This window comes from Alexandromys fortis, unplaced genomic scaffold (genome assembly GCF_014885135.2).
Source record: "Alexandromys fortis isolate MF-2015 unplaced genomic scaffold, M_Fortis_MF-2015_v1.1 scaffold_169, whole genome shotgun sequence".
Classification (NCBI taxonomy): domain Eukaryota; kingdom Metazoa; phylum Chordata; class Mammalia; order Rodentia; family Cricetidae; genus Alexandromys; species Alexandromys fortis.
In genome coordinates, this window is record NW_026068076.1 from 1,778,029 (window position 1) to 1,805,837 (window position 27,809).

At 38.4% G+C, this 27,809-nt stretch overlaps 2 protein-coding genes across 5 annotated transcripts in view; one reads left to right on the top strand and one right to left on the bottom strand.

The window, feature by feature from the left end:
- Vrk2 (VRK serine/threonine kinase 2) overlaps nucleotides 1-26,637 on the top strand; it is a 142,409-nt gene extending 115,772 nt beyond the window's left edge. Inside the window, exon 13 of one of the 2 annotated variants that reach the window (XM_050121696.1) lies at nucleotides 26,388-26,637. In XM_050121696.1, coding sequence (XP_049977653.1) covers nucleotides 26,388-26,603 — 216 coding nt within the window. In that variant the 3' untranslated portion in view covers nucleotides 26,604-26,637. Of the gene's footprint in view, nucleotides 1-23,139; nucleotides 23,281-26,387 lie in introns of those variants that run through there. The other variant, XM_050121698.1, reaches the window with a different exon arrangement.
- The window catches only part of Fancl (FA complementation group L), a 74,993-nt gene that overhangs the window by 4,678 nt on the left and 42,506 nt on the right, over nucleotides 1-27,809 (bottom strand). For all 3 annotated transcript variants that reach the window (XR_007588638.1, XM_050121699.1, XM_050121700.1), the window contains 3 exons: nucleotides 24,884-24,980; nucleotides 20,031-20,099; nucleotides 748-898 (listed from right to left, as the gene is read on the bottom strand). Coding sequence is in view for 2 of the 3 variants with exons in the window: in XM_050121699.1 (XP_049977656.1) it covers nucleotides 748-898; nucleotides 20,031-20,099; nucleotides 24,884-24,980 (317 nt within the window). In the remaining variant the exon portion in view is untranslated. The remainder of the gene's footprint in view (nucleotides 1-747; nucleotides 899-20,030; nucleotides 20,100-24,883; nucleotides 24,981-27,809) is intronic.

Below are 27,809 nucleotides of genomic sequence, written 5' to 3' on the forward strand. Positions count from 1 at the left end.
CTCTAAAATATTGAAAACAACCATCTGACAGGTTACAGACCATGGGAACTGCACACCTGCTCCTGTACAGTAAAGGAGGAACCCATCACCTCAGTGCTCACATGGAGCCTTAGGTTTACTGTCAGTGGCAAGACCTAATTTAGTGTCCTCCCCTCTATTTTGTTTTTGTTGTTGGTGGTGTTTTTTTTTTTTTGTTTTTTTTTTTTTTTTTTTTTTTGGATTTTTCATGACAGGGTTTCTCTGTGTAGCGCTAGTTTTCCTGGAACTAGCTTTTGTGGACTAGGCTGGCCTCGAACTCACAGAAAGCCACCTGCCTCTGCCTCCCAAGCACTGGGCTTAAAGGCATGTGCCACTACTGCCTGGATTTCCCCTCTATTTATTATCAGAAAGTATTGCCAAATTTTGGCTTCAACAGAAGATGAAGACATCATTATTTCTAACACAGGCTTCTAGTCTGCGTAGCATCCATTTTGAATTATCTGCCCCACAATTTCTGCTGACTAACGTTAATTAAAACGCTATCTGAATGTGGCTCCCGAAACACCTTAGCACTTGCCTTTCTACCTAAAGCAATTACTATTAACCATATAGTAATAAAAATCAGGTTTTAGTTCCCAGAGTTTCAAAAGCTGACTCCATATAAAGAAGTTTCATCTAAGATTTTTAAATGCCATTTTCAAACACATTTTTGCAAACAATAGAAAATAAAGTCAGACACCTGAAAACATTCTCATTCTCCTTTCCTACCCAATGCAATCCTGCGTGCAGTTGCACTCCGGGGAGGTTTTTCTGGTTCCAGAACCCAGGTCTTCTCATCAATTTCATCCATAACATCCCAGAATACCTTCAGTGAGTCCAGTGCCGCCAAGAACTGACTGTGGACATTTACCAAGGAGCTCTGTGAAAGGCAGAAGCTGGGAAGTTAATGCGCTCCAGAAACAGCTGATTGGTTTCCACTCAAAACAGTGCACTCAGTCCTCTGAGGCTGTCTCACTTCCCCCAGAATGTGGACTGACAGAATCACGCTTCCTTGCTGTTCATACTTTACCCCAGATAGCGTTAGCATGACCTGTGTCATGCACGGGTCTACACATTATCAGGAATGGTCTTTATATAACCACATGGCACAGGCTATCAAATGAACAGAAATCACATGAAGTGAAGTATATATGAATAAACATATTGATGTTTGTCATACACAATGCATTGGGCATACACATAATTTTACTAAAAATTATTCTTTTTTACTACAAAATGAAATTAAACACAGTGGTATTTATGATTGGACTATCTTTAAACATTAGCAATTATCAAGCTTTGAAAACCTAATTAGTACAACAGTATGAAGATGCTTTTTGTTGTATTTTACTTGTCTTCTTACTAAGCTGGGCATTCAACCAAAGACAGACCACACTAGTCAAGAGTCAGCTACTGAACTTTATCTCCAAGGTCTGCATTTCCTTACACTTCACTAAATAAGCCATGATTGATTTTAAAATATAATTTATACTTTTTCCTTAGGAAAGTGTTTCTTATAAAATATTGTGATGTATTTAAAAGATACAACTATTTGCTAAAAGTTTTTATAAGAGCAGTTTTAAAAGAACTTTTTTTATTTTATTTATTTATTTATTAAAGATTTCTGTCTCTTCCCCGCCACTGCCTCCCCTTTCCCTCCTCCTCCCCCAGTCAACTCTCCCTCTTTCATCAGCCTGAAGAGCAGACCGGGTTCTCTGCCCTGTGGGAAGTCCAAGGACCACCCACCTCCTTCCAGGTCTAGTAAGGTGAGCATCCAAACAGCCTAGGCTCCCACAAAGCCAGTATGTGCAGTAGGATCAAAACCCAGTGCCATTGTTCTTGAGTTCTCAGCAGTCCTCATTGTCCACTATAAAAACTAGGGTTTTACTGTCTCAAATAATCAGGATATATACCAAGTCTGAAATCAGTATAGATGTATTCATTCAAAAGAAGTGAGAATGGAAGCAAAGTGTCCCTTAGAGGCTGGCGAGTGGACATCCTCACACTCACCATCCCATTACTGCAGTAAGTCTGTAGAGTCCAATGCCTTGTTGGCTCTGTTAGCAGAAATGGCTTCACATCTTCCAAACTACTGAGTTTCAAGGATGGGGTTAGAGGATAAGAACTGAAACTAGACCTTATGTCTGAAAATAACCTTTTGAACATGAAGGGGAATGTCTTTATGGCGTGCCACACTGAGTACAGATGTAAGTAAAAGAAAAACTCACAAGAGAAACTCACTGAATTAAACCACACAGCTAGTTCTAAAATCAGCATGTCTGGCCTTCCCCTTGTCCCATCTAGATCTACATCAGTGCATTTAAAATCTGTGACTTATTTCACTACTTACCTAATGTTTAACTCATTCAAAAGAAATGAAAAAACATTTTTTATAGTAGTGTTCTTTGTTTTAAAGTATTTATAAACACATTGGCCATTTCTTCTACATACAAAGATCCTAACTGCATTTTGAACAATACACTTTTAAAATGAGAAAACAACAGATTATTGAAGAAAAAAAATTCACAAGTAACCTTCAGACCAGACGTAGATGGCAAAAAATAAATAAATTAATTAAAAAAAAGTGAACCTTAAGCCCTGAAAACCATTATGAGACTTCACTAGAGCGACTTGCAGAATAACTGTTTCAATCCTAGATACACACCCAATCCAGGCAAAGAAGGAGGAGAACACTTCTTTTAGCAACTGTCCTGACATGGGAGACTGGAGTAAAACAATCCCACCAAAAGCCAGCAAACAGACTCAAGTTGTTCAACTTAGTTGTCAAATCACACACAAAACCTTACTTTGAAATTATCCAATTAAAATACTAAGTTATTTCAATATGTTAGCAATAATACTTACAAAGGTGTACTAAAAAAAAACAACAATGTGGCCAAAGTTAAAGTCAAGATTCATTAAGTTTTACAAGGGAAATAAGGCATATATTTTTTGAAATAAAAAAGCCAACTCTATTTTGTAATGTAAACAAGTTTAGATGTCACCAAAACTATTGCTATAGTTGATATATTAATATTTTAATAAAGTCTATCAACTTGAAATATGTAATAAAAAATGAAAACTCAAGTCAAAAATAAGTAAGACTATGTTAGTAATAGCTACACTACGATAACCCAAACCCAAACCCACTGCTAGGAACATGCATGAACCTGAATGCATGGCTGAGGATGGGTGTGGAAATGTCACACCCCCTTGAACAGATCTGGGATTTCATCTATTTACAAACGACCCTGCTCCTGCACTGAGGAGATCCATCCAGACACGTATGTGCCTGCCAGACCAGATGGTCCAGGAATGGAGTATAGGGCCCCTCCAGCTCCTGCTGCAGGTGCTTCTTTGTTCCACATGACGCTACCTCCCCCAAGCCTTCCCTATTGTCTACAAGGTCCTTGGCCCAGGAAGAGTTCCTGCTCCTGCACTGAGGAGACCCATCCAGAGGGATAAGTGTATGCCCGCCCAGCTGGACAGTCCCAGGAATGGAGTACAGGCCTCATCCACTTCCCTAAATGTTTCTGGTCATTCTGCGGGGTGTCTCCCCAGCTACTGGCTTTCTCTAATTACCCCATCCCATCCCATCTTGCCCCTAAGCACTCCTTTCCATCTGCGGGGTCCTTAGATCCAGCTACAGTGCTGAGGGGTCCTAAGAGAGGGCAGACCAAGAAAATCCCCCAACTACACAGACAGTAACAACAAAGATTGGACCAAGACGCCAAGACTCTCCAGGCTGCATCTAAAGGAAGAGATGGGCAGGCACCAATGCAAGAATTCCTCCAACAACCTGAAAAACAACATGACAACACCAGAATCCAGTGAACACACAAGAAGAAGACTTGAACACCCTATTCCAGAAGAAGAAAAAATCGAATTTAAATGTAACATTATGAAAATAATAGAGGCCCTTAAGCAAGATGTGAAAAACTCCTTTAAAGAAATGGATGAGAAGACAAACAAAAAGTTAGAATAAATGAATAAATCTCTCAGAGATACCCAAGAAAACCAAGAAAAAGCAATCAAACAGATAATGGAAACAGTTCAAGACCAGAAGACCGAAATGGAGGCAATAAAGAAAACACAGACCGTGGGATAGTTGGATATGAAAAATCTGGGTAAACTAACAGGAACTACAGAGACATGTATAACCAACTGAATACAAGAGCTAGAAGAAAGAATCTCAGACGCTGAAGATACTATAAAGAAAATAAACTCATTGATCAAAGAAAACAGCAAATCCAACAAATTCTTAACACAAAACATACAGGAAATCTGGGACACCATGAAAAGACCAAACCTAAGAATAAGAGGGGTAGAAGGAGAATTACACCTCAAAAACCCAGAAAATATATTCAACAAAATTATAGAAGAAACATTTCCCAACCTGAAGGATATTGCTATGAAGATACAAGAAGCATACAGAACACCAAACACCAAATATAGTAGATAAAAAAAAATCCCCTCGCCATATAATAATCAAAACACAAAACATACAGAATAAAGAAAGACTATTAAGAGCGGCAAAGGAAAAAGGTCAAGTAACATAATAAAGGTAAACCTATCAGAATTACACCTGACTTCTCAATGGAAACCATGAAAGCCAGAAGGTCTTGGATAGATGTGCTGCAGACACTAAGAGACCATGGATGCAAGCCCAGACTACTATACCCAGCAAAGCTTGCATTCACCATTGATGGAGAAAACAAGATATTCCAGGACAAAAATAGATTTAAACAGTATGTAGCCACAAACCCAGCCTTACAGAAAGTACTAGAAAGAAAACCACAACCCAAGGAAGCCAACAACACCCATAATAACACAGAATTTGACAACCCTCCACCAGCACAACTTAACGAAGTGAAACACACAAACACTACCACCAAAAAAATAAATAAATAATAATAATAACCAGAGTTAATCACTGGTCCTCAATATCACTTAATATCAATGGACTCAATTCACCTATAAAAAGGCACAGGTTAAGAGAGTGCATACAAAAACAGGATCCAACATTCTGCTGTTTACAAGAAACACCTCAACTTCAAAGACAGACATTACTTCAGAGTAATGGGTTGGGAAAAGGTTTTCCAATCAAATGGACCTAAGAAACAAGTGGGTGTGTCTATACTAATAGCTAACAAAATTGATTTCAAACTAAAATCAATCAGAAGAGATGGAGAAGGACACTTTATACTCATAACAAGAACATTCATCAAGTTGAAGTCTCAATCCTGGATATCTATGCCCCTAATATAAAAGTACCCACATATGTAAAAGAAACATTACTAGAGCTCAAAGCACACGTCAAACCCCACACACTAATAGTAGGAGATTTCAACACTCCTCTCTCACCAATGGACAGGTCAACCAGACAGAAACTTAACAGAGAAATAAGATAACTTAACATATGTAATGAATCAAATGGACTTAACAGACATCTATAGAACATTCCACCCAAAGAGAAGAGAATATACCTTCTTCTCAGCATCTCATGGAACCTTCTCAAAAATTGATCACATAATCAGTAACAAAGCAAACACCCACAGATACAAAAAATTTGTAGTAACTACCTGTGTAAGTTAGAATTCAACAACAATTCTACCCCCAGAAAGCCTACAAACTCATGGAAACTGAACAGTCAACTACTGAACCACCCCTGGGTCAGGGAAGAAATAAAGAAATTAAAGCCTTCCTTGAATTCAACGAAAATAAAAATACAACATACCCAAACCTATGAGACAGTATGAAAGCGGTGCTAAGAGTAAAGTTCACAGCTCTAAATGCCCACATTAAAAAAAAAAAAAAAAAAACAAAACAAACAAACAAACAAAAAAAAACGGAGAAAGCTCACATTAGAGACTTAACAGCACACCTGAAAGCCCTAGAAAAAAAAGGAGACTCCCCCAGGAGGAGTAGAAGACTGAAAATAATCAAACTGAGGGCTGAAATCAACAAAATAGAAACACTGAAAACAATCCAAAGAATCAATGAAACAAAGAGCTGGTTCTTGGAGAAAATCAACAAGATAGACAAACCCCTATCCAAACTAATCAAAAGGTGGAGAGAGAACATGCAAACAAAATCAGAAATGAAAAGAGGGACATAACAACAGACACTGAGAAAATTCAGAGAATCATTACATCTTACTACAAAAGCCTCTATGCCACAAAATTGGAAAATTTAAAAGAAATGGACATTTTTTTAAATAAAAACCATATACTAAAATTAAATCAAGACCAGGTGAACAATTTAAATAGACCTATAAGTTGTGAAGAAATAGATGCTGTCATCAAAAATCTCCCAACAAAAAAAAAAAAAGCCCATGACCAGATGGTTTTAGTGCAGAATTCTACCGGAACTTCCAAGAAGAGCTAATACCTATACTCGCTAATGTGTTCCACACAATAGAAACAGAAGAGTCATTACCAAACTCTTTTTATGAAGCTACAGTTACCCTGATACCAAAACCACACAAAGACTCAACCAAGAAAGAAAATTATAGACTAATCTCACTCATGAACATCAATGCGAAAATTCTCAATAAAATTCTGGCAAACCAATCCAAGAATACATAAAAAACATCCATTATGATGAAGTTGGCTTCATCCCAGAATGCAGGGCTGGTTCAACATATAAAAATCTATCAATGTAATCCATCATATAAATAAACAAAGAAAAAAAACATATGATCCTTTCATTATATGCCAAAAAGCATTTGACAAAATTCAATACTCTGTTATGATAAAGGTCTTGGAGAGATTAGGGATACAAGGATTATACCTAAATATAATAAAAGCAATAAACAGCAAGCCAACAGATAACATCAAATTAAATAGAGAGAAACTCAAAGTGATTCCACTTAAATCAGGAACACAACAAGGCTGTCCACTCTTTCCATACCTCTTCAATATAGTGCTTGAAGTTCTAGAAATAGCAATAATACAACATAAGGGCACCAAGGGGATTCGAATTGGAAAGGAAGAAGTTAAACTTTCACTATTTGCAGATGATATGATAGTGTACACAAGTGACCCCAAAAACTCTACCAAAGAACTCCTACAGCTGATAAATACCTTCAGTGATGTGGCAGGATACAAGATCAACTCAAACAAAAAAATTACTAGCCCTCCTATACACAAAAGGATAAAGAAGCAGTGAGGGAAATCAGAGAAACATTACCTTTCACAATAGCCACAAATAACATAAAGTATCTTGGGGTAACTCTAACCAAAGAAGTGAAAGATCTATTTGACAAGAACTTTAAGTCTTTGAAGAATGAAATTGAAGGTGATACCAGAAAAATGAAAGGATCTCCTATGCTCTTGAATTGGTAGGATCAACATAGTAAAAATGGCAATTCTACCAAAGGCAATCAATAGATTCAATGCAATTCCCATCAAAATCCAAACAAAATTCTTTACAGACCTTGAGAGAACGATAATCAGCTTTATATGGAAAAACAAAAAACCCAGAATAGCAAAAACAATCCTATACAATAAAGGAACTTCTGGAAGCATTACCATCCCTGACATCAAACTCTATTACAGAGCTACAGTAATGAATACAGCTTGGTATTGGCATAAAAACAGAGAAGTCGACCAATGGAAATGAATAGAAGACCCCGATATTAACCCACAAACCTATGAACACCTGATTTTTGACAAAGAAGCTAGAATTATACAATGGAAGAAAGAAAGCATCTTCAACAATGGTGCTGGCATAACTGGATGTCAACCTGTAGAAGAATAAAAATAGATCCAAGCTATCACCATGCACAAAACTCAAGGCTAAATGGATTAAAGACCTTAATATAAATCGGATCACACTGAACCTGAAAGAAGAGAAAGTGGGAAGTAGTCTGCAATACATGGGGACAGGAGACCACTTCCTATGTATAATGTCAGTAGCACAAACAATAAGAGCAATGATGAATAAATGGGACCTCCTGAAACCGAGAAGCTTCTGTAAAGCAAATGACACAGTCATTAAGACAAAAAGGCAACCTACTGAATGGGAGAAGATCTTCACCAACCCCACATTAGACAAAGGTCTGATCTCCAAAATATATAAAGAATTCAAGAAATTAGACATTAATACTCTAAATAATCCAATTAAAAAATGGGGTACTGAACTGAACAGAGAATTCTCAATAGAAGAATTTCAAATGGCAAAAAGATACTTAAGGACATGTTTACCTTCCTTAGCTATCAGGAAAATGCAAATCAAAAGAACTTTGAGATACCATCTTACACATGTCAGAATGGCTAAAATCAAAATCACCAATGATAACCTATGCTGGAGAGGATGTGGAGTAAGGGGAACACTCATCCATTGCTGGTGGTAATGCAAAATGTACAACCACTTTGGAAATCAGTGTGGCAGGTTCTTAGAAAATTGGGAGTCAACCTTCCTCAAGTTCCAGCAATACCACTCTTGGGAATATACCCAAGAGATGCCCAATCATACTACAAAAGCATTTGCTCAACTATGTTCAAGCAGCATTATTTGTAATAGCCAGAACCTGAAAACAACCTAGATGCCCCTCAATGGAAGAATGGATAAAGTGTGAAATATATACAATTTAGAGTAAAAAACAATGACATAGTGAGTTTTGCATGCAAATGGATGGAAACAGAAAACAGTATCCTGAGTGAGATAACCCAGAGCCATAAATATGAATATGGTATGTACTCACTCATTAGTGGATTCTAACCATAAACAAAGGACATTGAGCCTATAGTTCACAATCCTAGAGAAGTTAATAAGGTGACCCCCCCACAAAAAGATAGATAGATAGATAGATAGATAGATAGATAGATAGATGATAGATAGATAGATAGATAGATAGATAGATAGATAGATAGATAGATTGATTGATCCTCCTGGAAATTGGAAGCAGACAAGATCGCCAGGCAAAAGTTGGGAGCATAGGGTGGGGGTGGGGTGGGGCGAAGGGGAGGGGGAGAGAGAAGGGGAGGGTTGGGGAGAACTTGGGGGAGTGGGATGGTTGAGAGGGAAGAAGGACAAATATGGGAGCTGGCAAGAAGATATCTTAATTAAGGGAGCCATTTTGGGGCTGGCAAGAGGCTTGGCTCTAGAGATCCCAGGTATTCACGGGGATGTCCCCATCTAGGGCCCTGGGCAGTGATGGAGAGGATGACTGAACTGGCCTTGTCCCATAGTCAGACTGATGACTATCTTGAATATCACCATAGAACCTTCGCCTGGTGATGGATGGAGATAGAGACAGAGATCCACATGGGAGCATTAGACTGAGCTCCCAAGGTCCAGTTGAAGAGCAGAAGGAGGGAGAATATGAGCAAGGAATTCAGGACCACGAGGGGTTGGTTCACTTACTGAGACGGTGTCCTGATCTAATGGGAGCTCACCAAATCCAGCTGGACTGGGACTGAACCAGCATGGGATCAAACTGGACCCTCTGAGTGTGGCTGACAGTTGGGGCAGACTGAGAAGCCAATGATAATGGCACTGGAATTTGTCTCTACTGCATGTACTGGCCATTGAGGATCCTAGTCTATTTGGATGCACACCTTCCTAAGCCTGGATGGAGGGGGGAGGACCTTGGACTTCCCACAGGGCAGGGTACCCTGCCCTCTCTTGGGACTGGAAAGGGAGAAAGGAAATGTGAGTGGGTGATTGGGAGGGAAGTGGGAGGAGGGGAGGAAGTGGAAATTTTGAATGGTATTATTTATATAGTAATAAAAAAGAAAAAAGAGAGAAATTTGTAATTACAAAGTTGTTCCCTCCTAGATGTTGTTTTCTGGTGAATAACAAGAAGCTGATGTCTGACCTAAAACTTCAACTATTTTCTACGTTTGTTTTAGAAATTTTGGAGTTTCAGCTTTTATACTATTTTTATTGTCCATCTGGAGTTCATCTTTTTGTGTGAGTCAGTTTGACCTCTGCCACACAGACTCCAATTGTCTCCACATCACTTGTTAAAGTGACTGCCCTTGCTGTACCCATTGTGTGCACCTTGCTGAACACAGACGTCTGAGTCTTTCTGCGTTGTGTCCCAGTGACCTAGTTGTCTATCTTTGTGACACCAGATTCCTTAAGAACAAAGAATTCTCAAGTCTTAAAACTGATGTGGCCATTTCGCCAACTCAGTTCTTTAGAGTTGTTTGTCCATCAGTATCCTCTGTGTTTCAATATCATCTTAAAATAATTATCAGGCCTGAAGAAATAAACAGAACGTTTATTTGGCTTCTAGAAAATAGACAAGTCAATCTGGAGAGAAATGGCATTGTAACAACACTGAATCTTCCAATGCATAGACATGGTTTTCTCTGTCCAAGAAGAATTTGAGAAAAATTATGCAGGCACTTCAGCAGAAATGCAAGGATGCCAAAGAGACCAACAGATGCTTCCCCTTTAGTCGCTGAGAAAATGAAAATTAAAGACATTTAAGATACCATTAAATGTCCACCTAGGTAACTAGAATGAGAGAAACTGAGCGTAGCAAGGTCAGCAAGGAGACTGACAAGCAGAAAGTCTCAAACACCATTGTTAAAAAGGGAAGACGGCACAACAGTGAAAAATATTTTGTTAGTTTCCTAAGAAGCTCAAGAGACAACTCCTGTAATATCTAGCCACTTCTAAACACACACTCAACAGAAATGAAAACATACTTACATAATGGCACACATTGTTCATAACAGCAAGCTTTGTTTTACCATGTCAACAATGTGTGCGTGTCAAAATGCAGATACCAACTGATCATGGGGTGCGTAGTCTCAATGGTTACAAGTTCAACAAAACTCCTGAATCTTGGGAATGTCAAGGGAGAGGGAGTGGAAGGCTTGTAAAAGCCAGAGGACCAGGAAGTGTGCTGTGAGGTTGTGTCTCCTAGAAATGCAAGGGAAGATAAACCCTCAACAACAAGGCCACTAAACGCGATCTGAACAGGATAACATCAACAGATACGCTAACCCGGAAGACAGAACTCTACCAGGAACTCACCTCTAGACCAAGATCTACAGGCAACTAATGACCACTTTGAAAAGGAGGAATAGCTTTCCCTGGTGATGAGCCCTTATTTAGTTATCAAACAGCAAGTGGTCAGCCCTGAAATGAGAGGTACTGGAAAGAGCCATCAGGGGAGGACTTGGAGGAGGAAAGGGATGAGGGAAATGATGTCATTATATTCAATTAAAATAAAAGGGGTTAAATTGTATATATGGTTATGTATACATGTGTGTGTCATGGCAGTAGCTTGCAGGTCCGAGGAAGCCTCTGGTGGCAACCCTTGCCGGAATCTTATTTGACACAGGACTTCATTAGTTTTTGGTGTTGTCCTGCTATATTTGTCATGTTAACTGGCTTGCAAGCTCTTCATCGTAAGGCACTAGGATTACAGATGCTTTCACTCCACGTCCAGATTTTATGTGGGCTCTGGGAATTTTAACTCAGGTCCTCATCCTTGCGAGGAAACACTTTTAGCCAGTGAGCCACTTCCCCAGACTAAACCGAGGCAATCCTGAGAACATCCGTGTCCACAGACAAGGGAACGACAGACACCATGTGGTCCGTCCATAATATTTCCTTCTTTCTCTCTCTCTCTCTATCTTTTTTATTTTATTGTTTTTTTTTTTTTTTTTTTGACACAGGGTTTCCCTGTGTAATAGTCCTAGCTGTCCTGGAACTGGCTCTTATAGACCAGGCTGGCCTCGAACTCACAGGGATTCACCTGCCTCTGCCTCCTGAGTGCTGAGATTAGGCATGCGCCACCACCGCCCGGCCCCATCCATAATATTGTATGACATGCTGCATCATGGGGAACCTCAGGACAGTTATATTAAGGAAAGAAGCCTGACACAGGGCAGTGCATAGAAGACACAAAGTGAGGAAAGTTAGAGGAGAGATGAGGATGGATGGGACAAGAAAGGAGACTAGAGGGGAAGGAGAGAGTGAGAGTGTGGCAGAAATGTTGGTTATCATAAGAGTGGAGATGACCTCATGGGCAATTATTTGTCAAAGCTCACTCAAATGTTTACATATTTAATGTGCTCCATTTATTTTGTCAATTATAGCTCAAGAAAACCAGTTCAAGAAATACTCATTGCACTCTCTAGACAGTAACAGATCCAGCAGTATTTTTAGCAATGTTTTCCTTAAGAATTAAAAACTTTGGCAAAAATAACAATACTCTTTACAGCTAAGAAAAGAGAAAGGAGCAACCAGTTCATATACCCACAGAGATAATGAGATCTTATCAAATACATAGTACGAACACTGGAGAAGGAAGAAAGACATATACATGGGAGACAAGATATTGGCACTTGCCCCATAGCCGTCATTAAATCATGTTAAACTGGGAAAGCACTTAAGCACTAAATTGTGAACACTGCCAGTCTCAAAGTGCACTGCTTCTTGTCTTTAAAAGCCTTGTGTTACTTTCCTAACACCCAAAGAGAAGCAATAACGGCAGTCACTTCGGCAGATCTCAGAGTTTAATGTGCTCCTCTTAAGCACTATTATTTCCAGTATTTTACTAATGTTCACATAGTCCTGGAATGTGAGCTTTTGTGCTCTGATGACACCTAAATTAATAGCATAATTTTCTAGTACTTGCAACAGTTGCTTCTCATTCTGATTTTTTTAAATATATTTCTCTATAGTTCTTGCGGATAAACCCTATAATAACCATTTTTATCTTTATCTTTGGGAGATTCAAAAGAGACTTACCCAGAATGTGAAAACACGAAGAGATTAAACTTCAGAAATTTAATTTTCATACTGACTGCAATATTTCCAACCAGGGATCTCTAAACAAACCTACATGCCCATTTGATTTCACCTGCATTTCCAATGCTGTCCTCACTGGAATCTGTAGTTATATTTGTGACTGGAACTATCCAAGCCCATGTTTCCTGTCAGGCAAATCCATGAAGGACTTGCTGTCTCTCTTGAGCTAATATTATTTCAACTGCAACTGAACATCTCAAGTATTTAAGTATTTGCTGCTGTTGTCAATTTGTGTGCAGAAGGTATGATGTGCTACCGGGGATAAATGAAGCAGAAGCACTTTATGTTCCAGAACAGCTGGAGCAATCTTACTAAGAAAGAAAAAGTCTGTCAAGCTTATGTTGAAAAAGAGTACGCACTTTTAATATTGTCCTTAACTATCCCATGTTTTATACTGGGAATGAAAAAGCATGGGATAAAACCGGACTCTCTGAACATGGAGGACAATGTGGGCTGATGAGAAGCCAAGGACAATGGCAATGGGTTTTTGATCCTACTGCATGTACTGGCTGTGTGGGAGCCTAGGCTGTTCGGATGCTCACCTTCCTAGACCTGGATGGCGGGGGGAGGACCTTGGACTTTCCACAGGGCAGGGAACCCTGACTGCTCTTCAGCCTGGAGAGGGAGGGGGAGAAGAGAGGGAGGAGGGGAAGAAGAATGGGGGAGGGAGAGAGGAGTGGGGTGAAGGGGAGGGAAATGGGAGGCAGGGAGGAGGAGAAAATTTTTTTCAAAAATAAATAAATAAAGGGGAAATGCTACAGCTATGAATACTTTGCATTGAAAAAAAGATTTGTGCAACTGTTTAATGATTCTTAACTTTCAATAACTTTTTAAACATTTTTATTTTTGCCTATGTTTGTCTATTGTTTATATACATGCTTATGCTGTGAGTGTATATATGTCATGGCCTTCATTTGGAGGTCAGAGAACAACTTGTGTTTTGTGGGAGTCATTCTTTCTGGATGTTAATTAGAGCACAATTCTAACAATGGATATAAGAAAACAATGCAGAGAGAGAGAGAGGTTTGAACGCCACTGACTTCTGCAAGTCAAGTCTTAAGCTAAGATTGTCCACCTGAACTAGGAATAAAAATAAATTGCTTTGGAAATTAAAAGAAAAAAATGAGTCAACTGGCTAAAACTTAAGTCAGTCTATCTTTGTCTAAGTGTGTGTGAGAGGCATGTGTAGGGTATGTATATCTGCACATGTGTCTGCACATACGTGAAGGTCAGAGAGCAGCACCAGATACACTGCTTCCTCAGCCTCCCCTTATTTTAGAGACACGGTCTTACTCTGCACTTGGAGCTCCCAGATTCAGCTAGGCCAGCAAGATTCAAGGGTCGGCCTGTCTCTGCCTCACACCATTAGCGTTATGGACAAATGTCACCATGTATCAGTTTTACATGGTGCTGGGAATCCAAACAGCTCCTCAGGCTTGTGCAATGAACATTACCACTGTCATGGGCCAGTCTAACTTTCTGTTACTGTATGCTGGCTGCTAATCATATTCCCATAGTGTGACCCAGGGAACTAAGCTACACTGACAGCTCTTCATAAATATGCCCTGCTGCGCTGCCTCCACTGTCTCCTCCTCCAGCTCTGCTTCCCTCGCTGCCTACTAGCTAGTTTGGCTTGCAATACTCGATTTCTATCCCCCTGTGTGTGGGGAGGCATTTCCTAGCAGAAAGAACTGGTACCTCTCACACATTTTAGAACCGCTCACCATTCTGTTTCCAACCTCCCACATTTTTATCTTCAAACGGAATGTTTATTTTTCCAAAAACTGTATTAAGATGCTTTCAGAAACAAAACAAAACACAGTATACTTAGTGTGTATGCGCAAATGCTTCAGTGCACGCGCGAGGTTCAGCGGATACCTCGTGCGAGTCAGTTCTCTCCTTTAACTGGAGATTGAATGGAGGCCCAACCCACCAGGTTTGGTGACAAGCATGCTAACCTGCTGAATCATACCTCTGGCCCCTGAAGAATGCTTTACAAAATGCAAATGCTCCCATGCATAAGTGCGCTAATATCCATTCATTCCAAATTAGTCCCAGGTCGAAAGAAAGAGTAGAGAGAAGTGGGGGGTGGGCAGCAAAGATGAGTACAGTACAATGATATACACACATGGAAATGCCATTATGGAAATCATTATTCTGCATGCCCATTAAACGTAATTTAAGAACAAGTAGATATAACATATGAACTTACCAGAATGGATGATGGAGAATGTTAATATTATATATGTGCTTCATATATATTAGTTAAAATAATCTTTTTATCCAATACTAAAATATTTAAGACACAATCTGATGTATTTTTCCTTTTTCTTGAGGCACCTGCTCTGCATAAATACTTTATCAGCTGATGCCAAAGATCAAATATTAGTTTAAATGCAAGCAATATGTTAGCCAATAGAAAGCAAGACATTCATCTTTTGTACATGTGTTTAGCCATCTCCACACCCACACAGCTCACTGAGATCTAGGCATTTCCCGTTACTCATCCATGTCTCGTTGAGGAACATCATTCAGTTTTTGAGACCTGGAGAATCCTTAAGACAAATGTAACAACATATACGCTATTACTAGATAGATATATAATACACGTAGACATAACACCCTTCTTTTTCTCTGAGCTCTATGTTAAGAGCTCACTGAGGTAAAACTTACTGCATTTGTATTACAATTTACAATTCAAAAGCACTTCTGTTCAGATCCCAAATTTTATCATATGTAGTCTAAGACACAAATGTTATTTCCTTCTTTTTATAAAATTAAATAATTTATACAACACCATACATTGGTGTGCCCAGACGGGGTTTGATTCGGTGTTTTAGAATCTGTTTTCTCTTTTCCTATGCTAACTCTGGCCCAGAAAGAGCAGATAGCTGTGCTCTGAGGGCCCTGCTGAAGTTGTGTTTCTGTAACAAAGTCTATTTCCCCGAACATTTGTGAAGAGGAAAAATTCATGTATGTACGAACTGAGGCAAAAGGCAGCCAAGACACTTGTATGAAATTACACAGGGTAAGGGCCAAGTATATAGCGCATCACTGACCGATGCTCTATACTCAGGAGACTGAGGCAGAAGGATTGCTCTAAGTTTCAGGACCACTGGAGCTACACAAGGAGTTCCAAGATGGCCTGAGCTATCCTGCGCAGTCTGTCTTAAAAAACAAAAACAAACAAACAAAAAATGGTGACGTGTAAACCGAAGGGAAGTGAGGATGTCTGACTGCAGAGCGGCAGCCTCGAGGAAAGGACCGTGCCCCTGCCACTCCCCAGGGCTCTGCCTTCAGTGACACTCTTCAGTCATCCCAAGACCCCTGCCAGAGGCTTCCTCACTACTGTCACTCTCTCCATCCATGCACTGTCCCAGAAGGAGCAGCTTCCTCCATGGCAGCAAATACACAGGCCACTGCTCAATGTATCTGATCAAATCTAAATATTCCGATGCCTGTGGCAAGGCTATTTCCCCAAATCTGTACTTAATGACACATTCTCGGGTAAACAAACAAAAAAAAAAAAATGGCTACTTTTGATTAGTCTGTGACCTGGATAAAAAGACTTTCATTTTGTTCTAAAGATCACATTAGCCACACTCAAACCCATCCTTGACAATACTGACATATATGGCCTGTGTGGAAAATCTTAAAGGTAACATATTTCACAGCCCATGTGGTATGGGGCGGTAAAAACCACGAGCTGTTCGTACATTCCACACTAAGATCTAAAAGGAGGATTTACCGAGTGAACACAATGAGCATCGGAGGAGATGCAGACACTGGGGCTCTGGCACCGAGCACTGCCGCAATAGCAGCAGCAGCCTTGCCCTTGCCGCTGAGTCTCACGACTCTGAACGTCCCCTCTGAGCCAGAATACACTGGCTGTTGCTGCTCATGCTGTGAGACACCTGCACTGGCTACTGGGCTTGTCATGACGCACAGACCCTACCATCTTCAGCTTGACACTGTGCACGTTATAATTACTCATCCAAATGAACATGTCAGAGCAGCAGCGGCAGACCTCTCATCAGGGCAAAGGAAAAATACATCACAACATTATCAGCCCAGCAGGAAGACGGGGACCATAAGGAAAATTACCCATTTTTAATATGATGCCACAAAGCCATGTCTGCTATGCTACAAAAAGAAAGGAAAAGAGAGATCTTCCGTGTTTAAAGTCCAGGAACACTGAAGCCAGAGAAGAAATGTGACAGAAGCAGACAAAGGCTTTGTAAAATTGTTACGTGGGCTCCATATACGGTGTTTTAATATGACTCCATTATAAGACTACAACAATAACATTCATTTGCTTAAGAATAAAACTGCTTAAAAATAATTAAAGATAAACAAAAAAGATAAAAAAAAAAGGAAAAACCCTAAACTTGTAGAGCAGAACGGCCCCAGCCAGTCTGTGAAGAACTGTGTGCAATGCAGCTGCACCTTGCACCTTGCTTTCTAGAAACAAGTCGTTGTTGCCAACACTCAATGTTGAAGAGAACCAGGGTTCATATTCCACTACAAAAGCATAGGTCGATACATGCAAACAAAAATTTTTAAAACTTTCAAAATTTTAATTATATGTATTATATTTTAAAAGAAACTGAAATGATCTCAAATTGATAAGAATGAAGACACCTCCAAACTACATGTATAATATAGACAAGAGTAAGTTTAGATTGTTCTATAACGCTTGAATTGAATAGGAACAAATTATAGCTGTTAGAACAAACTATAAATTTATATCTTTTCAGAAAAAAGATATAGATTTTCCTTGACATGCAAAAAATAATCAAAACCGTTAAGACTGATATACACAAGCACTCTGTTAGTCTGACAAAACATAGAAAACAGAGTTAAAACAGAAGCCATGGAAAGATGTCCATAGTCTACGTAACCAGCAGAGCACTGGCATCAACACAATATGAGATGCAGAGCTTCTAAAAATACTTCCAACAGGCAGAGATTATGAGCACGGCAATGATTATCAATTCTTGGTAAGAATTAAAGGCAGACTGCGATCTAAATACATATGATAATGTAAGAATTACTATGTGTGCCTGGATGTAAGTACAGATATACACAACCAATTCGGGAAGGCAAAGCTGGCAGTAATTAGGAAACTCAAAAAGGCATATACCATGTAACAGTTATAGGAATAATCCATACAGAAATCCTCATACATATGCACTGGGAAGTACACAGAAGTGTTCTAGTACAGGCTGATAAGAAACCGTGGATAACTTTATCAAAAGGGCAGTGAATAAATTAACTGATTGATGAATATAAAAATATAGCATTTTAAATGGAGTAAACGACACACAGAGATGAGTGTAGATAAATAACGGAATGATACTGATTTAAAATCCCTTACATCGCAAATACAGCATAAGAATGTACACAGATAGCATACTTAGAATCGAAGGGAAAGAGAGTCCTGTTTAGAAAACTAATACCACAGAAGTGAGGCCCGGAAAAGGGAGTAGGGCCAGTGTGGCTTCAAGAACATTTTATGTCTAACGGAAAGGGAGAGAACCAGATACACATCTAAAGCAAATGGGACAAAATCATATTCATCAAAAGTGAGCTGTGGGTTAATAAAAGGAGTCTTCACTTTTCTAGAACTCTGATAATAATTTTAACATAGTCTACAAATTTAAAACATTTATATTCCATTTACTACTAATTAACCCTGTTTGCTTGGAGCTCTTACAAAAGCAAATTTCCAACAGTCAAATCTAGGGCTGTAACTGGCTAATATTCTATTAACTGCACACTCACAAGCCTGCGGTTCCAGCTTGGGTAAAGCAGGAACACCAAAATGAAGCTAAACGGCTCCCAGTGTCCGTGCCGCACGTACTCTTCATTACGTGTCAAAAACTTACCCTGTGTCCACAATAAAAGGAAACTAAGAACCTCACCACTGATATAAATATTAAAGTGTGGGCTCCACAGCGGGTTCTAGAAAGAGTCTGTACCCAGATGCAGTGTTTACTCATGACCTCAAGGAAGTTTAACAAAGACAGTGTTGCCAGAGTCAAATGAAAAAGATGTTTCTAAAGAAAAAAAAATTTTGTAGACAAATTAACTGTTGAAAAGAAGTAAAACATTATTTTTATAAATGTAAAAACTATATTTGGTACCAAAGAAAATCGCAGACATGTTCCTTTTAGTTGCTGAGTTTTATCAATTTCCAAGAGAGAAAATGGGATTTGTTGCTGTTGTTTTTAAAGAAAAAAAGAGGAATAAAGATGACTTAAAATATCTAATTAATTATTCAAACCTTCACAAACTTAAGTCTTCTTAAGCATTTTAAAATTAATTTATGGTTAGATGAGACGGCTCAGTGGGCAAAGCCTGCCACTCAAGCCTGGCAACCTGAGTTCAGTCCCTGAAACCCTCATAAAGACAGAGAAAGACAACTCCACCAAGCTGTCCTGTGACCACCACATGTGCTCGAGAGCACACAAGTGCCTACACACGCCAACACAAACAATAATCATAAACACATTTAAAACTCATGCATCTTAAACATAAACTTGTGCATATTTTAAGCAGTTCAGAAAAAATATGGATGACTTCCCATTAAAGCACACTTGTCAAGGGTCACTTTCACTCCCTGTAAACAGAGGTGTCTTCTGCGAGTACTGTCAACTGGCAGAACTGGTGCGAAAGAGGACAGGGAACAATCTCATCATGACACTGTCCTCCTCTGATAGGTGTTACACTAATGTCATCTTCTGAGTACAGAACATCAGTTTATATCATGAATATAAAGACATTGGTCTTTATCAGTGTACTAGGAAACTGAATTAGCCCAAGAAGAGCAAGCACTGACAAGACATAGGGCAAACAGTTCCTATTTCATTCCTCTCCTACAAAGGTTATATGTGTCTTCAATATTAACAATTTAGCAATATACAAGATTCCACACACTTTCTGCTCATAGTCACTTCTTTCTAAAGAGTTTTTTAAGAATTAATTTAACAAAACATTGTACATCAGTGAAGTTTCTACATGTTCGTCTAAAGTAATTTAGACAAGCATGTATACATGCTCACATGTAGAGATAAAAAGTTTAAATATTAATTTTTGAAAAATAGGAATTATTACAGAAGGGTTCACATAAATGCTTAAAAACAAACAATTTAATAATTTTAGACTCTAAAATGATCATTCAACTAAAAAGAATGTAATATTTAATTATTAAAATCAACTTTATTATTTACCTGTGGTGTCCAGGAAAGAGAAAAGGGAACAGGAAAGTCCACAACACATTCTGGTGGCTCTACAGGGTACTGTGACAAAACATAAAAGCAGGTCACTGCTGTATCTATGTGGCAACCTGACCTGCAGCACTTCAGAAAGACGAGATTCACTGGGAAAAGCACAATAGCTACAAACATACATAATGCTGTAATAATTATGTAATATATATATTAAATATATACACCTATGCACACACTGTAACTGTACTATTGTAGTGACATCGAGAGCTGATTAATAGCCACCCCAGGCTTAGGAGGTACGGGGTTCAGTGATGAGGGGGTTCCAAAAAGTGCTGAGTAACCAGCAGCAATCTGAGTCAATATCAGTGCTGTTGGTGGGATCTGAGGAGAGGCCAAAAGCTAAATGTAGTAGTATTTCTTTAAACAGAGATTAAATCAATTGTTATTCAATCCCTTCTGGTCATTAATTTAATATCAATTAGCTTCAGTTATCAACTGACTACAGTGTTGTTAAGATAATCAAGAAGCACATAGCAATGACTATATGTAATTATTAATTTAAATGTGACTTCCCATAATAAGCATCTGCTCATATCAAAAAGAAAACAAAAACAAAACAGAAATAATGAAATGTCATCGGGGAAAAATAAAACTTCGCGTTTTAAGCAAGAAAATATTTAAAAACTGGTAAAACAATTAAAAAATTAATTACTTACTTATATAAAAGATGATAGCCATAAGAACAAATCAGGTTTCTATGTTACCAAGGATAAAAAATAGCTTTCTTAAAATTAAATTGCTTATCAGAGAATTATATTTCAAAATCAATTAAAATATAATTCTGAAATCTTCAAAGTCATTTATAATTGAAAATACTCATTACTTGCCATTAAAAAGCTAAACTTCTTAAAAGAAAATGAGTTTCCTATGACTGTTTTAAGTTCCAGTTTTTAATCTCTTATTTTTCATTACTTTATTGGGGATGTCACAGAGAAAGGAGGAGGTGCAACTATAACATTAAAAAAAAAATAATAACTAGCCGGGCGGTGGTGGCGCACACCTTTAATCCCAGCACTCGGGAGGCAGAGGCAGGCGGATCTCTGTGAGTTCGAGACCAGCCTGGTCTACAGAGCTAGTTCCAGGACAGGCTCCAAAGCCACAGAGAAACCCTGTCTCGAAAAACCAAAAAAAAAACTACATTTAAAATCAATGTTTTCCAAAGACTTAACATTTTGCTATCAAGGTAAGTTTGAGTGCAATAAAACTAAATATCAATGCACACTAATGAACTCTATCTGTCTATATAAAGTCAGTAACAAATTCACCGAAAGACAAAGAAAAATATTATAATGCTTAATTATGAAACAAGAAACAGAAAAAAGACGTGGTTAGGGAAAATGGAATACATTCAGACAACTCCAAGTATTCCAGGTTTACTTCAGACCAGGAGCTGCAACCATGGAGGGAAAACATGCACACGTTAATTTGATTTGATTGCTTTTGGTTCTGTGAGTTGTCCCCACCCCTTTGCTCCTGCCCCACCCCTCCAGTCTCTGGCTCCAGCTCTGTCACTCAACTTTTACAGTCCTGAATGAGACATTTAACATTGCCCATATGCAAATGACAGAACTTAAAGTGCTATCTTTAAAAAGATGCAGGGTAGCCAGATGGTTAGACAGGAAATGGGGCTTTGTCACCAAGGCTGATACTGCAAATTTAATCCAGGGAACGCACAGGTGGAAGAAGAGTGTTCATTCTTAAAAGTTTTTTTCTTCAGCATGTGTACCATGGCACATACACACTCTAGAGTGATGATAGCTAGAGAGATAGATATATAGATGGCTGGGTGGGTGGGTGGGTGGGTGGATGGAGAGATGACAGGTAGATGGATGGGTAGATAGATGATAGATAGATAGATAGATAGATAGATAGATAGATAGATAGATAGATAGATAGATAGTAGATAGATAGATATAAAGGTATAGATAGATATTAAAAATTTTAAGAAATAAAGAGTGTACCCTCCAAAACTCCCAGGGTCAGAAACAGAAAATTGGATTCACTTAGGGTGGCTGTTCATCACACTAGGACCTACCAATGGCCAATTTCAGTTCTAAGTTAAAGATCATCAGTGTGGTTAGTGTAGGAATATCAGGAAGACTTGCTGTTCTACATAAATCCTCTGTGGCCCTGGATGTCCTCACGTACACACATGATTACATTAAAGAGAGTAAATTCCTACATCTCAGTAAGATTCAGTACAGTAAATACAAGTCCAATGACATGGAGCAAGGGCCATACCCAAAAGAGAGTTAAACAAAGAAGCAAACACAATAATTGATAACACTGTGTGTACAAATAAGTGCTCTGTATCATTTGCGAGATGATGACACTGGTATATATTTATAATTGTGTAAACACACACAGACATCTAATGAATTAATCTGACCTGTAGAGTTTTTACAGCACATTTGGTGTAAGTTCAATAAATTTAAGATATATGATACATATTATTATTACTTAACATGAAATGCCAATTTGTTCAAATAAACTGCAAATAAATGAAGAGAACCAAAAACAGTTTTATGTGTTTAGGGGTTTATTATGAATTATTAAATTATAAAGTTACATAATTGGTATTTATTTTTTTCCTTTTTTTTTTTTTTTTGGCTTTTAGGATGGGATCTGACTTTATAGGCCACTAGACCTCAAGTCACTGTGGCTACCCCAAAGAGAACACGCACAAACCACCAAGCCCAAGTGGCTCAACCTCAAACACACACTGAGTTTTTTTTTTCAGGAATTTATTTGTTTAATAACAGGAGTTGTCTAGCCCAAATCAGTATTGTGTTCACTGTGGTTTGAGGACGGTCAGGGGGTAGAATTGGTACAATATGTGCTCAAGAATAAAAACAAAACAAAACAAAATGCACTTCATTTAAATGTCAAGTCAAAAAACAAAGGTTTGTTTATGTAGCCCCCCCCCACAAAAAAAAACAATTTAAGGTTTGTTTTTTTAAAAATCATAGTTTCGGTTAAGATACTATATTGTACAACCTTACCACATAGCTTTCGTGATTAATGTTTTTTAACTGATATTCATTCCTAGGTCCACATACTGAGTGGGGAAGAAAGGGAAGAGAGAGGGAGAGACCACATATTGAAGACAAACTTGGCATATCTAAATCTGAATTAAATAAGCAAGTTTAATAAATACCACCAACATAAGATTAAGACCCCATGTCTTTTTCAAATACAACCCTTATCTCCTTCCATCTCAAATAAAGTTTTGCTTTTTCTCTGCCTGTATCTGTCTGGAGTAAGTATTGTGAAACTATAGATGTAAAAGAGATGCAGGAAAATATTTTTAGAGAAATATCTACATTGCAAAGCTATTTTTAAAAACAACAGACATAATGGAACATACTAATGTCCACATCATCATTTGCAGTATCTCCAATTAATGAAGTTAATGTTATAGTTAAATAGATTAAAATAAATAAATAAAAAACCTTTTGCTACGGTGACCCCCACAATACTAAAAATTAATAAAAAATAAATAAAGCCTTTGAAACATAGAAGGCAGTGTAGATAGGAGCCCTGTCTGCTTAGTAAGCACAAGTGCTTTAACTCTGAGAACAGATGTATCAAAATCCCGGGTCCTGACCTCCCCAGTGGCAAAGCGAGTCTCATCAGTGTACAGTATCTAAGCAGTGACTTGTGTGAAGAAGAGGCAGAACCACTGTGGCTGCCGAATGTGACCTTTTGTAAGAATAAAAGATGATTTCTTCTACTTCTTTAACAGAATACCATTAAAAACTTAAAAAGAAAATAAAATCCTTTGTTTTAATGAAACAAACCTCTAACTCATTTTCAAAATTAATTAGATTCATATTCAACTTTTTTAATTGATATGTTTTAAAATTATACCTAAGGGTTCTGTGTATGCAGGAGAAATGAGCTACTACTGACGCTGTCTCTTGAAGCCCCTCAGATATACCCACTTTTCTGTGCCATCCAATAGAGCTTTATATGTTTGTATATTTTCTATTTTGAAAACCTTAAATGTCAGATACATTTTTAAAAAGGACAAATACAATTGATCTTTTCATCACTACCATCTTCTGAAATAGAATTGATTGATGACTACGAGAAACAATAAAAATCTGGATGTCCTGGTTTCCTTTAAATTTCAGTGTTTCCCCAGTTGTTAGTAAGAGAATGATTAATATGTTGAGCTTTCTTATTTATTTCTTAAAATCCCCAATCTAGATGAAATGAAAATATAATAAAATAAATGTTGTGTGACCATTTATAGATCACTAGCAAGCACAAGCTTATAGACTTAGCCTTTCTAAATTCTTAAAATATATAACACCCAAAAACTTTAGCCAAAATAAATAATAAACTGTGCATGCATGTATATGTGTTGTGTGTGTGTGTGTGTGTGTGTGTTGCGGGTAGGGTGAGGAAAGAGATAAGAACAATAAAAACAACTCACAGTCAGAAGTAGAGGCAAGAGACTTCCTAAGACCTTCAACAGGACAGGGGACTTGTCAGTCATTCTGTTTTACAGATGATACCATAACACTAGCATCCCAGTGTGTGCGGACTATTGACTCTTTCATATTTCTTGATTATGAGGTCTGCATATTGATGAAATTTGAAGTAACATAGTGACACAAAATTATATCTGGACCTTTGGAAACTGGATGAATAAATTCCTCGAGGCTTTTTAAAGTTAATTTTTAAAATCACCCATGTCCTTTTAAAATAACCAGCACTTCTAAACATTGAAAACATCCAGAGTTCATCTCTCAAGGTTTTCCTGATCACAGTAACGAGGCACGTACCTTCGCCTTCAACTTGACAGTGATCAGATGCTTTCTACCAGAAGCATCTTCTGCTTTTAACTTGATGGTGCTGAAGGAAGTATCCACACACACAAGCCTGCAGAGCAAAAGAGAATAAAAAATGATCACCCAGAGGTGGGCTATGGGGTGCAGGGGAGGGTACCATTCCCACTACTACATGGAGAAAATTAATCAGGAATTTCTGCATGCCAGCTTCTCCTCCTGCTATAGATTTACTGCAGTTAATACAGCAGCCTAGAGCTTAATGTGGCCATAGATCTCGGGATTATTTACAATGTGTGTCAAGGCTCATGCTGTGGTCAGTGAGCACTATGTTTCGCTTTTCCATCACTGGAACCTTTGGCACACACAGCATGTTTCTGTCAGCATCTACTTATGTACACATTAAACTTCCTGTCAAAGTCTTTGATCCATTTCTGTAGTTTCATACAGTATGAGATTTTTATGCTTCTCTTATTTGTTTTTCTCCTCAATGAACTTCTCCTTTGTTATCAATAATGTTACTGTACAACAATCTGGCTGATATTAGTTCATAAACTCAGATTAAACCTATGGAAAATGCTGCATAAGCACAGGTATGGAATGGTCTCTTTGCAATAAATTTCCTTTTTGCACAAAATATAGCTTCTGACACTTAACCTAGGCATGTATTCAACATGACTAATATTTTAAGCACATAGCTCAAACTCAGTTGTTTTGGCTTTGAATTGCTTTAAAAGCATGAATTCTCTACAATGAAAACCAATATCCTTTTAAATACATCATTCTGTAAAAATACAGTCCGTTGAGCGGCATAAGCTACTGCCAAAGTGGCTCAGAGTTCGAGTGTGCTCACCAGGAGAGTGGCTAGTACTGGGCATTTTCATAATACTATTCTCCTTAAAGACAGAAAGTGGGCTGAGACCGCTGTGCACCAAACTCATCCCCCAGAGAGACGGTAAGAACCAACATTAGCATCTAACCCAGGTGACTTCTCAGCGTCGCTATAGTCCATTTGGTTGCTGACCAGGGACAAGGGTAAAACGGTTCAATTAAAGAAAACTTTGGACAATGGAGCTTTGGAAGACTAATAAAAAAGACAGGAATCGGAAGAGCATATGTGTGTTCAACAATGGATTAAAATGTGAAACCAAACTATCAAGAGTAGAAGTTCTATCGAATCAGTAAAATGTCTAGAGTCTTAGAACACAAATAAAAGTAAAATTATGGTAGAAAACAAGCTTGTGTCCATGGTCACTCTTCTTTGTCACTGATATCTACTAGTAACCTATTAAACTTCTCACATGCAAAAATGCATGCATTAGTCTCCATCACCCTTTTCATAGGTCCCGATGACGTGTATCTAACGAGAAACTTCTTCAGTTCCAAAGCGAGAGGCACGTGCATTGAATTGTCACTCCTCAATTTATAAACATTTTCATTTTATGTATTTAAAAATACAGGGATTTTTTTTTTTCTTTTTTAAGACAAGGTTTCTCTACAGAGACAAAGACCCACATTGGAGCACCGGACTGAAATCTCAAGGTCCAAATCAGGAGCACCAGGAGAGAGAGCACGAGCAAGGAACTCAGGACCGCGAGGTGGGCACCCACACACTGAGACAATGGGGATGTCCTATCGGGAACTCACCAAGGCCAGCTGGCCTGGGTCTGAAAAAGCCTGGGTTAAAACCGGTCTCGCTGAACATAGTGGACAATGAGGACTACTGAGACCCCAAGAACAATGGCAATGGGTTTTTGATCCTACTGCACCTATTGGTTTTGTGGGAGCCTAGGCAGTTTGGATGCTCACCTTACTAGACCTGGATGGAGGTGGGTGGTCCTTGGACTTCCCACAGGGCAGGAAACCCTGATTGCTCTTTGGGCTGACGAGGGAGGGGGACTTGGTTGGGGGAGGGGGAAAGAAAGGGGAGGCGGCGGTGAGGAAGAGACAGAAATCTTTAATTAATTAATAAAGAAATAAGTAAATTTAAAAAAAGAAAAAAAGGTTCCTCTGTGCAGCTTTGGGGTCTCTCTTGAAACTAGCTCTTGTAGACCAGGCTGAGCTCGAATTCACAGAGATCCACCTGCTTCTGCCTCCCGAGTGCTGGGATTAAAGGCATGACCACCACCACCTGGCTAAAAATACAGGGATTTTTAAAGTATAAAGTTTTAAAATCAAAGATTAGCACTGATTAAAGCAAAAGCATAGAAATTTTCATGCAGATGCAGCTTTAAAAGCACTGGTTAAAAACGGATTAAAGGGTGCAGGCGCCCAGATGGGTGACAGCTGGCCAAAGAAAAGATCTGTAAAACAGAGCAGGATTCTAACTGGCCGAAAATAAGGGCATTCCATTTTAACACAAGAAATCAAAACAGAAGATGAAGCTTTATAAATAATAACAAATGGAAACGTTAAGAGTGTTAAACACTGCTAGTAACTTTTCAGTAAAAGTTTTATGTAATCATAAAATCAAAACTGTTTACTTATAACACTTATAATCCAACAAGATAAAAAAGAAAAGAAAAGAATGGTTGGTCGCTACAGAAACCAATGTAAATCTACTTAACAACTGCAATGAGAAAGGAAGAAAAAGATGATAACCCTGGGAAGCTCCAAGAAGGGGAGATCAGAGTGACGATTAAGAACAGGAATCTGTAATTGCTCAAGTGAAAGTCAAGAGCTACATAATGAACAGAGTGAACATGAACGGGATTTAACACGTTTGAGCAAAAACTTAAATTATTTACCTTCTTTTCCTTAACCACTTAGATGAATTTTTAGTAGTTCTAACATCAACAAGCAGCCCTATTAAAGCCCAGACTGAGAGGGATGTAGGAAGTTTCCATCTTTATTGGGAAGCACTAACTACATCACTCCTAGACTACTCAAAACTCCCGCTCTGTTCACTTTGGTCACTTCATTT